Genomic DNA, 13338 nt, shown 5'->3' with positions numbered 1-13338 from the left:
GTATAAGAGACAGGGACAGGGGCATCTGTGCTTCTTGATAAACCTCCGGGGTTGGGTTCACTCTCTAGTTAGATTTATTTTTTTTTTTCATTCTGCTGGAAGAAGGGTGTTATAAAATGTCCATAAAGGCATTACGAACCTCTTGGGGTTGTCGCGTGCAGGACTCCTTACTCACAGCTGGGCTTCGGAGGCTCTTGCCTGATGTTCTGCTGATGGGAAAGGGGCATTTGCTGGAAGCGGGTGCCTTAGGGCCAGCCTTACAGGCAGGCACACTTTAATTGCAAGACTCTTCTTCAGCTCTGCTCTATTAATTCCTGTAAGCCTTCAGGAGAAGGGGCTGGCAGCAGCAAAGGCCAATAAATGCTGGTGCAGTAAGTTCTTGCAGTCTTTTCCCTTTAGTCAGCTGGAAGTTGGATTTGGCTTTTTTTTTCTGGAGAAAATAAACAGTTATCAGCTTACACTTTTAACGGAACACCGCCAGAACGTGGTATTCTCTTTGAGACCTTCATGATGTCTTTAGAGGCAAGTGGAATTTGTGTGTTAAGTCTCTGGTGTAAAGTAGAGGTTAAAGCTATTTTTGGTCAAAGGGCTGTCAAGTGTTAGTCACAGTGGTAGTTACAGATTAATATTGAACGGGGTTAGCAGTATGTTTGTCTCTTCTGGACACTCGTAACTGTCCTGTTGTTCAGAACTTTCTCCTGTGAACCAGACAGGGGGTCCCTTCCAGAATTTTTCCTGAAGTGAGAAAAAGCTGGAGATGCAAATTCTGGCCCTTGGAGACTTTCTGCTGGCACCACCAGCTCCAGCCCACCTTGTCTTTTGGTTCTGTATCATGAACCTCTGTCAGCTGACAGTGCCCGTACTTCCTGAGGAGCCTGGCTCGCTCCCCCCAGACTGAAATGCTGATGGTTTTGAGCATGTTCATGTCTGTTGGGTTGGGCAAATCCTCACAGGGCATGTTCCTTTTTTGCTTCATTAGCATTAATTCAGCTAAAAGTTGAATTAGCCACAGGTTCCTGTACCTCTCGGTGTCTGTGCAAAACATGGAGATAAGCTAGTGGATGCCATAAATAATATATGTGGGAGAAAACACTGGTTTGAAAAATAACAGTTCAGGGGAAATGGTTCTAGAGAAAGGTGATGTTGCCATTAGCAGGGAGTGTTAAATACAGTCACTCTGTGTAGGAGAAACTCTGACTAGGTGACTCTATCCCTTATAAAGGTGTCAAATCCATAATGAACCAAATATTCCCCTTCTCTCATCCTGACAGACTCCAGTAGTGGCAGTTTTTGCGGTCTCCTCAAAATAAAATTACACGTGGGTTTTCATCCCGTGAGAGAGTGTATTAGCTGCTGCAAGGAGAAGTGTGGGGTGTAGTGCTCTGCTGATGAGGAGTCTAACAGCTTGCCTCTCTCTTCTAGATAATGCTAGAGCCAAAGTCTCAAAAAATCCCTAGATCTAGGATATAGCTTTGGTACGAACTGGCTTGTGGTTCTGTAGGAGAAATACAAAGAGAGGGAAGCCAAAAGTTTTGAAATGTTAACTCTGTGCCCCAAAAGCCTGAGAGGAAGGTACTTCTGTCCGGATTCCTCTTCCACATCAGAACATGCTGGTTTGTGCGTAGTCCCTCGAGGATGTGTGTGAACAGCACACGAACAAGGACCCTACCTGTGGACGCCGTGTTAAGGTCGAGCTGATCAAGTGCTGTAAACCTGAGGGTGGTGCTTACCCCCGTGAGCCACGTCTAAACCAAGACAACTTCTGCAGGGGTTTTAATCTTACCCGGCATGTCAGTCTGCTGCCGTTCCTGCGGGTCACGTTCAGCTGTCACGGTAGACCATTAATTAAAACCATTAAGAAAGTCCTGACTTCAGTGTGTGCTGAAGAGCTTTATGGTGTCCCCCAGGGGTGATCCCCAGCCGCAGGACCTGCCTGGGCCCTCTCTTACACCATGGGCGGCCTGCAGCCCCATCTGAACTCGCTGCCATCGCCGCCTGCGCTCGCCTTGCTTTGATCTTGCACAGATTCCCAAGAACTTCGGGTGCTGGGGTGTTAGAAATTGGCTCTACAGCATGGAACACGACTGGGGAAACCTTGAAATGAGGCCAGCGGTGTATTAGCTCGTGGTGTTAATGCCTTGGGGAGACCGTGGGTTACCCTTGGAGGTGGTGAAGCAGCACGTGCTCGCTCCTGCACCAGAACTATTGACGTCATTAAACTCCTACCAGTCTGGGTTGCAGGGCTGCTATTTTACCCAGAGTTGTAAGGTGCGAGTAGCACTGAGGGTGTGTGAAAGAGAAAGTAAGTTCCTCTGGGGCTCTCTCTCTGCATGTGAGATTTCCACAGGCTCCACCTGACTTCTGTAAAATGTTCATTAACGGGTGAAGGTTGAAAATAATGCACCTGGGGTGGGGAGCTGTATGTCAGCTTCGGGGAGAACTGACTGAAAGAATCCGACAGGTCTTCCTCCCCCCAAATCTGTCTGATATAACCTGGTTTCAGTATTACCTCAGATCTGCCCCAAACCCTTTTACACGTGGTTCTGGTGGATGGGGGGGAGGGTTCGTGTTGATGACTAGACAATTGTTTTGCTCAAGTTTTTAAAGGGGTGTTTCTCTCCTTTTTTTGGGTTGCACTCCAACTCCAGAAGGTAAGAACCACTGCTGATTGTTCTAAAGCTACTCTTCTCTGTTAACGCAAGCTGCAAAAAGCTTTAATTAAAAGAGCAACTGCTTGTTTCACACAGACTTAGAAACCAAGTAACGGTAGTCTATCTGGTGTCAATGCTTCTCTTCCCTTAATCTGCCTTTCCTGCATGCCGTTTGCATTGGCGCTCCAGCGCGATGCAAACTGGAAATCTTCCTGTTTGTAAAGTCTGTGGAAAATGTCAGGCTAATAGCATGCGAATGCTCTGTGTCTTACAAATTAACCCTGCTGTCTGCTAAACCTGCCTTTGTGGGGAGGGGGGTGCTTGGATTTGCATGATGTGTTTTTGTGCATCTTTTGTCACGGGGACCTTTGGCGCTGTGTGTTGGGTGAAGGAGAATTTAACATGTAAAATAAGCTGCTTTTCTAAACCGTGAATGTGTTTTAACAAGCTTGAAGTTGGTACGGTGGTCTCTGCTTACAATATCTCTCCGCTCTCGCACTTCCATAGATCCAAAACTATTGTTTTTTTAAAAAAAATCATATTTTAATACACTAATAAACCAGAAGCTGTTTGTGTGAATGTCTGATTCAACTAGAAAATGGGGAAGAAGGAGATGCTCAGAAGAACAAAATTGGAGAAGCCTACACCCTTAAACACAGTCTAGTTCATTTGGGCATTTTTATCTTGTTACGCCAACGTGCAGTGACGCTGTGAGATGAAGACGCTCGCTGGTGGATGCGCTTAGATAAAGCTTCCATTTAGAGCAGAAGGCAATAATTAACTCTCCCCTGGTGCTGAGGTTGCCGAGTGCCGCGGTACTGAGCTGTGCGCAGCCAGGGAAGGGGGGTGCTGGCATCAGGAGCTGCCCCCCCTTGGCCTGCAGGATGCCCTGGGGGGGTGATACTGCTCTGGAGGGGGTCCTGAGGTAGGAGCCTGCACAGGGACCTGCTGGGTCCACCATGCTGCTACGCACACGAAGTACTGTGAAATCCGCTCACCGGATTAAAAAGGGAGCTTTTGTATAAATTTACCTTTTGACAGACAAATACGCCTTGCGTGATGCTCCGAGGGCAAGGGCTGTAAAAGTTCAAATACATCAACGGCTGTAAAACTTCACTCCGGTGTCCTATCCACATGTGAGCAAGCAGACGTGATTTGGTCAAATTTTTATTTTCAAATCAGACCAAGTCAGGTGGGGCCCTGAGGTCTCGGGAGGCAGGGGGGCTGCAGTGGGGTGGAAGGTGTGGGAAGAAGCGCTCCACCGCCTTCCTCCCCTTCGGCAGGCGGCTGCTGGGAGTAGAGAGTCCTCCCCTTAACCTCGGGTACTTTTGCCGCTCTCAGAACCCTTTTTTTTCCTGCTCAGTCTGAAGAAGCTTTGAATTTAACGTGGAGTGTAAAACGCCGCGATTTAACGATGGCTTAAATCTGGCGGTTCTCGGGAGGAAAATTTAGTATGTACATGTCTGAAATGTCAAGTTACGTAGAGAAATACTCCGAGGGATGGGAGCTCAGGATATGTTTTGCTTACGCTGTTGGCCTCACAACTGCCTCTTAACTACAAAAATTGTGATGCTGTTTTAGCGCTTTCAGCAGCCCAATAAAATAAGTAAAGAATGCGCCCGTTCTGCCCAGGGAGGGACTGTCACTTGCTGGAGATCACTTTGAGAGCAGTGCTCTAATTCAGTAGTGGCAGATCTGGAAAACGTTAATTTTTCAGAATAGAATAAATATTTAGAAGTTAACAACCCCCCCTTTTCAGTCCATAATGTAAAAAAAATATAGTTTATGTAGGAGTTACAGGCTTATAAGCAGGTTTATAAATTCCAGTAAGTCTATTAAATTGGTTGTTTCTAGCTGGCAGGCCAGTATTAGAAGGGAATAATTACTGAGCCACCATTTTCAGTGAAAAGCAGGACTGCTGAGCGCGGCAACAGTAGCAGAACGATTTGGAACTGGATTTATAACTGAAATAGCCACTTCACGGGCACTTCATATTTGCCCCAACGCAGCAAAATAATTATGTTAAGACCCTGCTGTTGAAGGTGCTGCAGGGCTAAAAGGTCAGTGCCTGCTCTGATCATAGCGGAGTTTAAGCACAGGTATTTATTTACTCAACCTGTTCACCTGGTGAGTATTGACAGGCACTTGCTTGTACCGAAAACAGCATCTATAAATGAAGATATTCTTGATGCTGTGGTTTAAAGCCAATGGCAGCACTTGAGCCATCTTTGCTTTTGATAAAGGCACCTTTGAATGGGTGGCTGTGTTACTCCCTAGTTTTTCTCCAGTTGAAATAAGCTGCGAGCGGGGGTAACGGGTGAGTTACGGGAGGGTAAAATGGCTGAAAACATCAAACAGCGACAAATCGGCGTTTCCCCATTTCCGTGATGGAGATCCTAGGTCTAGGCACGGGAGCTTGGATTATGGTCCTCGCACCGGCACCATGAGTCCTCTTTATGCTGAGTTTGCTGTCTGGATTTCAGCAGATTTACTGAAAGGTTCAGCTGGTTTTAGCTTTTTGAGAAGTGAAAGCTAGGAGGTTTCAGTATGTTCTGGTAACGCCATGGAAACCCAATTAATCCTGGTAAAGGTTGTTATAGTTACCTTTTCATCTTCTAAACTGTTGTAAATATATATATTATCAAGGTACTTCAAATGGGTTTGCTGTTTTGTGGTAGCTGTCAGTATTCCCTCTTGGAATAAAAAGTGTAGATAACACACTGCTGTGAGTGCATAAATGAAAATGCAACGAAAAATCCTTTCCACTCGCAGAAGCACAAACGCAGCTCCTGTAGGTGTGCACCTGAAATGTAAAATTGTTAAAAATATTTGCCTAGAAAAAGCAGCAGCGTGCTGTTACCATCAGCAGCTGAACCCCTCAGCCCCGGGTTGTTCCCCCGAGTTGGAGCCTTGCCTTTGGTGATGAACCGCCCTAGGAACGCTCCTGCTGAAGGCTTTGTCAGAAACGACTGTTAGAAGCATTAGAGAACGCACCAGTAACGTTGGACGTGGAGGATGTCCTAGTAAATTATTTTCTGTACCGGGAATTTATCCTGTTTTCATCAGAAAAATGCTTTTGTTGTCAGAAAAGTGACCTGAGAAAACAGAAGCACATTACTGACACGAACTACTGAAATAATCTGAATGTATCTGAAGAGACCTTGCAGTGCTGGAGAGTTCGATGAAGCTACAGTATCTTGAAATTGTGCGTATAATCTGTTTTCGGTGCGTAAATGAGATTGAGGATGAAAACAGTCCAGGCAGCTGATGGGAGAAGGAGCCTCTCTAGTGTTGGCACAAGCCCATTTATAAGGGAGGCACGGCTTGGAAATCTTGGCTTTTGTTCTGCCCCCCATCAAACTGTGGGATAAAGCAGGAGCTGAAAGCTTCGCCCCAGCTCACCGGCGGCAGGAGCAGCTCAGGCTGAGGCTTTCCCTGGGCAGAGACCGGGCAGTGAACCCCCTGCCACCTCCCCATAAAACCTGCCGGCTCAGTAATTCTGACCCTGCCTCTCAATTATGCATGAGCTTAATGGGGAATAATTGTGCTTTTCACACTATGCCTTAGGTGTGAGGTAAAAGTATTTATATGGGTTGCAAACCTTGCTGGAATGAGCACCAGAATTCTGCTCGGTTAGTTGTAAATATATAGGGTGTGATACAATTTTAATAATTTTGGTAATTTTAATAAAACGTCCTGTCTAACTCTTCCTATAGCAGCTAGTTCTTGGGGGAAACCCTCCCAGTTGAGTAAAATCCGAAGTGTGCCCTGCCTAGGTGACACAGCTTAATTCAAGTGCGCTGGTTTATATAAAACCCGTTCTAGCTGGGTGCCATAAACCTGGGTACGGAGTCCTGCCCGCTGCTTTCTTAAACGTTGTGTCCCAGCTGACTGCCAGCTGAATTAGTGGATTCATAAGCCTTCCCTTGTTCCCCAAAAGAGAGAAAAGCCCCCCGACCTGCCCTAGGTGCAGTGCTGAAGGAAGCCCCGGGGGGGTTGTAGGGCACTGTGCTTTTGCGTTCAGATTCGGCCTCTGTTCCCCCGGCTGGGGTAGGCAGTAGCCGTGCTTTTAATGGTCGTCTGCCCCAAAGTGCCGGCGTCTGGACAAATTTTGACCTTGTATTTAAGTGTGAGGGAGACCCCTCGGCTGCCCCCCACCTCTCTGTAGCAGTTGTTAGGATTAGGTGTAAACGGGGCAGTCTGCGAGAACAGAGGGATGGGGAAATTTAACACAGTGGGAAAAGTAATAATTGGCTTTAGCTCATTTTGGGAGATTCTTCACTAAATATCAACAGCCCTACATGGAGAGGTAAAGCAGAGGGGGGAGCTGGTGGCAGGGATAATGTTTGCTCAGGTCCCTTGGGGAGAACTTGGTGCCGGTGGGTGCGGAGGGCCCCATCCCCTTTCTCCCCCCACCGTCGCTGCGCACACGCGGCCCGTCCGTGCTGCGCCAGGGTGCCCAGCAAAGGGGCTGTAGGGAGCTGGTGGGCGAGGAGCCCGCAGCGAGGCTGTCCTCAAAAGCAGGAACGTTATTCCTGCCTCTCTGAACAGAGAGGGCTTGTGCATCCCCATCTCAAACCCCTCATCTTCAAGCCAAGAACCACAATTTGAGCTTATTTCAAGCTCGGGGCGATAGCTGATCACAAAGCTGGGGAACATTTTGCTTCAGAAATCAAGTTTGGGGCTTGATCTCTCACGTATCCAATCCCAGGAGGGGAGGTGAAGGAGCACAGCAGTTAGGAACTCGTCGTGTCACAGTCTTACTGAGCTCCACTTAATCCTCCTGAAGGACGAACCCCGTTCTGAGAGCGCAGAGGGCCTGGCGGGGCGGCGGAGCTGGAGCCTGACGGCGGCTTTGCAGGGTGGGACAGAAGGGATTGGAGTGAAGGTGAAGCAGGGAGTAATGATCAAGCTGGAGAGGCAGGAACTTGGTTTCCACTTCACTTGCTTCCCAAAGTACTGGTTTTGAGGTGGAATGATGGGAAACTGCCAGACGTGGCTGATGAGCCAGTTTGTGTTCCTGGCAAACGGAGGAGATGGCCTTCATGATTTAAAAAAAAAAAAAAAAGCAATGAAATAAATGTCATCACAACATCTGAGTTCCTGAGGCTGGTTTTAGGCAGCTGTGGAACTTAAAGTAACAAAAACCAGGCTGGGTGCAAACCACAGGTAGCTGGAAAAAGTAATAAGTGAATGTTAGGGGGTTCTGAACAAAGGGGCAGCAAAGCACAAGCAAGGGGTGAGAGCTTTCCATTATTCATTTCTGAGAATAAACGTAACCATGGTCTCACTGCAAACTGCTGTTTGCCCACAGCTCTGGCAGTTTGCTACACCCCCTTTTATCAAGGAAAAACCACCCAAAGTCCTTTCCCATGGGCTGGGGGCAGGTGTAGTACAGCCCCCCTTGTTCGGGATTCATCCCAGTTCTGCAGGGAGCATCTCAGCTTGTCTTCAAATAGCTCTTTTTTTGGGGAGGGGATGTGGGGTTTTTATTTTTCCAGTTTGGAGGTTTGGATGTCAAATCAAAATCCGGGTCCGTGAAGTTGGAAGCGGCTCACGTAACCCTGCAGCAGCAGCCGCTTGTCCTGCAGGTGCGTTGAGGGAGCTGGTTCAGAAGCACCGGTTGCCACCCTGCCCCTGGAGCGGAGGCTTAGACTGCGTGAGAGTCATGGAGGAACGGGGCTGGTAGGGCAGGACTCGTGAGTACTTGCTCGTAGAGGCAGAAAGGATGTAACACGAGGTGAAGACCATGTATCTCACACCCAGATTGAACCCATTTTTTTCTGAAAGTTCAGTGGGACTTGTTGGCTGATTTTTTATTTTTTTTTACCTCCTAAAATTTTCACGGCCAGCTTTATGAAAGTCTAGAGTAACGTTACATTTGTGCCAGCTTTCCAGACGAGCCTGTGGAGGAAAGGCACATAACTATAGATGGGTAAACATGGGGAGAACAAAAGGCAAAAATAGTGGATAAGCTGTTGAACAATAGAATCAATTCAGTAGGAGCAGTGTAGATGCCAGATGAGCGTAGCTTTTGTAAAGATAAGTTCTGCCAAGGCTTCATTCCTTGGTGAGCTTCCAAGGCGTAGCTCTGCCTAGACTTTTGTGAAATGCTTGGCTTGACGTTGATGTTCTGCTCTGATACAGTTTTGAGAAGGAATGTGCCCCGTGAGCTGAAGGTCAGGTACGTGGCAGAGCTCTCATGGAGCCGGGAACGCGTCGGGGCGGGCCGTGCCGTGCGGCACGCTGTTATGAGCGGGAAGGACGTATGAAATGGCTTCGGGGGCTTGCCTAGGGGCAGTGATGGGAGGGGTGAGGATGAGCAGCGATGGGAGAAGGACGGGTATATTGTTTATATCGCTGGATGCGGCTGGGCTGGGATAAAATATCCTTGTGTGCAGTTCTGGCGTGGTACCTGCGTGCAGAAACCGCATCCAGGAGCAAAGAGAAGGGTGTACCCTGGGGAGCGGTGCCTTTGGAAAGAATCTGGGGTTGCTGTAGGTCGTCCCCTTGAATTTACCTTCCAGGGAGACCCTGAGGCTTTCTGGAGAGAGGATTAGCTTTGGTGAAGCTGCCGTGAGAAGGGTTGTTGCCAGTTTTAGGTGTTGGAATGGGCTGCCCAGGGCAGGGGGGAGTACCGGGATCCCTGGGGGGGTTGAAGAGTCGGGCTGAGCCAGCGCTGAGGGATCTGGGGGAGTTGGGAACGGTCAGGGGGAGGGTCATGGTGGGGCTGGAGAAGCTGCGAGGGATTTTCCAACCCAGATGATCCTGGGATTCTGTGATTCAGTTGCGTTGTGTCCGCAGAAGTCGCTTCACCGCTGGGGAAGGCTCAGAAAAGCCGTGGGAGCAGCGAGGAGCGATGAGCCCAGAGCTGCTTTTGGTGAGATTAGTCGAGGAAGAGGTCGTTTAGGAGAAGCTTATATTCAGCAACAGGAATTCTGGCTGGAATTTTGACCTCAACACACCTTGCCTGAAGACAGGCAAGGATTCTTGGCAGGATCAAAGCGAGGTGCTGGCGTTACCAATCCCTCTGCAGTATCACAGCTGGCTGTCTCTCCAAAAGACACTTGTTAGCCCAGGAATCGCTGGGTCAGCGTAAGAGTGCCCAAGTGAAGCGAGGTTTTGCCACTTAGGAGCCAAAACACGACTAGTGGGTGGTCGCTGGGTGCCGGAGGCTCAGCTGCTTCCTCCAGCGCTGCTGGTTTTCACTTGAGCATCAGGCTGAGCCGCCTGTTACTGCAGTCAGAGGAGCTTTGGGCTGGGTTTTAGCAAATTCCTTCCTCGTCACGGTTTCCACTAGTATTTATTAACTAATGAGGCTGTTTTCTGACCCTTTGCGTGGACTAACGGAGGTTTGAAGGAGGCCAGCTCTTGGGGGGAGGACTGTGTGCCCCAGCTCAGGGTTGTGCCTGAGCCCAGGGGTGTCCCGGTCAACCACTGAGTTCCCGCAGAACCCTCGGTACCCCTCCACTCCTCTGGTAGCAGCATTTCTCTGGTGGTTCGTGAGCCGCCGTGTCTGTTCCTTGTGGGGTCTCCTACCTCGGGGCGGAGGAGACCAGACCTATTTTGGGATGTTGGTTTCTGCCTGGTCAAGCCATCAGTAATTCAGCTGAGCTGTGGTGCTGCTCTTAGGCAGAGTCTAAGTCACCAGAGGGCTGTGCTCATCCTCCCCTTTATTTCCCTTTCCTCCCAGGGATTATTTCACCGCTTTTGATGCGCTTTGTTTGAATGTTCATAGCACAATTTACTACAGGCAAACAGCTGTATCTCCTCCTGCTCAGGGATTTCAGTCAATCAGCCACAGATTTAGGTTTTTAGGCAGTTTGATGGTTCTGGTTCCAGCCTTTGTGACGACACCGTGTCGGGAGGTGAAAACTTCCCGTTTGATTTCTGTGCAGGAGGCAAGCTCAGTACCAACGTGCTTCATGAGCAAGGACATTTCTTTAGTAGAGGGGTGATCAGCCTGCAGTGGGAACAGAAATCACCTGCCTTGCCGTGTCCACCTGATTTTGCTTCTGTCTACAGCAGGATGGGTTCAAAAAAACCAAACAAAGAAACGCCCACCAGCACTGGGGAAAAGACAGCTCTTCTGTCTCTGTTCTCCGGGCTGGGTTCACCAAGCTCCGCTCTTTCCTGGGGAAGTTGCATAATTGGTTTCCATTCTTTACCCACAACCCTCGTTTCAGTATGACGTGGGTTTGGGTTTTGGGGTGGGTTGGGTTTTTTTTTGGAAAAAAAACCCACAACACAACTTTAAATATTCCTGCAGACAGTCGTTCGCTCACAGCAAATCTGCTCTGAGCTTCAGCTGAGCAACGTCGAGTGTCTGGAGCTATAAAAATGTTGTGATCGATTTGGTGTTTGGCCAAGAAGTATTGGAGAGCCTGAACTTGGGGGCTTTTTTGTTTGGTTTTATTTTATTTTTTTTTCCCCTGGGACTGGAGCATGGGTACGTGGAGTGGTTTCACTGTTGCTTATTATGGCGGCTTCAACTTGTATTCTCCTCGGGAATAGAAGTTGGGTCTGAAATCTTTCTGCCTCTGCATGAGTGATGGTCAGGTGAGGGGCCGCGGTTGTCTCCCGGCAGAAGATTAACCCTGACCTAATGCATTCAAACATTAACCTTGTGTTTTTGTTTTCAGTGGGACTTCTCCTCTTGCATGCCTGAATGCTATGTTACATACAAACTCCCGAGGGGAAGAGGGCATTTTCTATAAGGTCCCGGGGCGCATGGGAGTGTACACGCTGAAGGTAAGTCTCTCGGCTGGGGAATTTTGTTTGCTCAGGGGACTTCTATCTGTTTAAAAATACATTGGATTAGGATAACCCCGAAGGGGGAACTGTTCCTCAGCAGCATGAACTGCAGCATAAACTCACCCTTCAAATGCGAACACTGAGTCTTCGTGCTCTCAAGAGCACCGGGGGCACTGAAAGCACAACGGAAAGTGCTGGGTTTTATTCGTGGCGGTGTACTTTGCAGATATTAATTCCTATCCCAGATTTGAAGGAGTAAATGAAATTGTAACGAAATTTTAGACTTGAAAGAATGACTCGTCATCATCAGCGATCTCAACTTTTATCTAGAAATGACAAGTTGCCTTATCCTCAGTCTGTAACTAGTAGGCAGAGAGCATTTATAAGGAAAAGGTGTGGATTCCTTAATTTATCTGTTTGGCATCTTTAAAAATAATCTTGATTTGAAACCTTTTACCCCAGTTAAACTACCAGAAGGGAGCCTGCTCACCCTGTTCTTGATTTGCTGTGAATTTGACTCTGAAGGCTGTGCCATAAGATAGGATTCCTCTCCCTAGTGTAGCCCTCCTCAGTGTGGGTGTCTCTGCTAGAACCGCTTCCCTCATCTCACTCCACGCTCAATAGAGAGAAATAGTAACTGTTAAGATGAGATTTATCTCATCCAAAAATTTTAAAACTTAGGAGAATCTGTGCTTTACAAGTGCCAGTTAAATTACCAATGGAGTCAACTAAGAATTGCCTTGAAAAAGATGTCCTCGCTCTCATCATCAAACACCTAGCTGGGCTGAGTCCCCCTCTCACCGTTTCCCTCCCTCTGCCCTGTAAACTGGGAAAGCCCGTTATTCCTCCAGCACTTGTGTGTAACGTGGCAGCAGAGGACGTCCCTCTGGGAGCCGTGCAGTGGGGCTGGCCTGCCCTCAGAGTAAAACATCTTCAGAGCTTCCAAAAATGCCATTGCAAGAGATCCAGCAAACTTCTTTCTTTGATCATCATCGTGCCAAGCAGGGGTTGACCTGATTTCAGTGCATTGAAGCGGAAGGACGTGAAACACCATTTTGATAACACACATGGTTAAGGTAAGGACTATCCAAGATACACCCGACAATGAAGGGAAGATAATTTTCTTTTAGCTGATAAACTGGACTGAGTCTTGCACAATTTGCTTCTTTGCAGAGAAGTGTGAAGTTTTACCTTCTAGGAATAAAGAATGCAGACTGGGAAAACGGTGTCTTTTCAGAACGTTAGGACTTGGGAAAAGATCTAGAATGAGTAGCAGACAAGTAATTGGGCAACTGTCAATCTGTGTCCTGAGGTGGCAAAACTGTGCTGAGAGTTCTCAGAGGAGAACAAAGCTCAAGATGTGAAAAAAATGCCTCTTGCAAGCACGTTGTTAGGGAGGTAGGTCATAGGCAATCTCCACATCTAGGGGTTAAATTTAAGCAAAGTCCAGTTTAATTGTGAAGTTTGAGCACAAAAGAGGCTGCCAGGGTGACTGCTGTAGTTCAGTTTTCCTCATGAAGCCTGCAAGTTAAAACTATCTTTCTTCATGTTAAGCTTCAGCAAAACTTCAGTATTATTTAACATAACATAGGAGTAAGCTGGTTAAATGTAATGATTTGTATTAATTAGGAGGCTAGACTAGGTGCTGAGTTACTCACAGGATCATCCGGGCTGGAAAAGCCCTCGCAGCTCCTCCAGCCCCACCATGACCCTCCCCCTGACCGTTCCCAACTCCCCCAGATCCCTCAGCGCTGGCTCAGCCAAATTCCAAAGGGTTGTTGTGTCCCGTGTGTCTAAAACCACAGCGGTTCCGTTTCCTTCCATGGGGCTGTGTAGTTGGGAGCACTGAGAAGGCCAGTACGGAAGGACGGAGGGAGAGGTTCAGCCCTGCTGTGCCAGTCCCAGTCCCCTGTGCCACGTTTAGTCCCAGCAC

General features: G+C 48.2%; 1 protein-coding gene across 1 annotated transcript in view; it reads left to right on the top strand.

Annotated features, from left to right (window-relative positions):
• ASXL2 (ASXL transcriptional regulator 2) overlaps window positions 1-13338 on the top strand; it is a 110606-nt gene that overhangs the window by 34877 nt on the left and 62391 nt on the right. Inside the window, exon 4 of the mRNA XM_026846307.1 lies at window positions 11294-11402. Coding sequence (XP_026702108.1) covers window positions 11294-11402 — 109 coding nt within the window. The remainder of the gene's footprint in view (window positions 1-11293; window positions 11403-13338) is intronic.

The sequence above is a fragment of the Athene cunicularia genome (assembly GCF_003259725.1).
Source record: "Athene cunicularia isolate RWA chromosome 3 unlocalized genomic scaffold, athCun1 chr3_part1, whole genome shotgun sequence".
Taxonomy (NCBI): Eukaryota; Metazoa; Chordata; class Aves; order Strigiformes; family Strigidae; genus Athene; species Athene cunicularia.
Note: the sequence above shows the minus strand (reverse complement) of the source record. Positions and strands in the feature narration are given on the sequence as shown.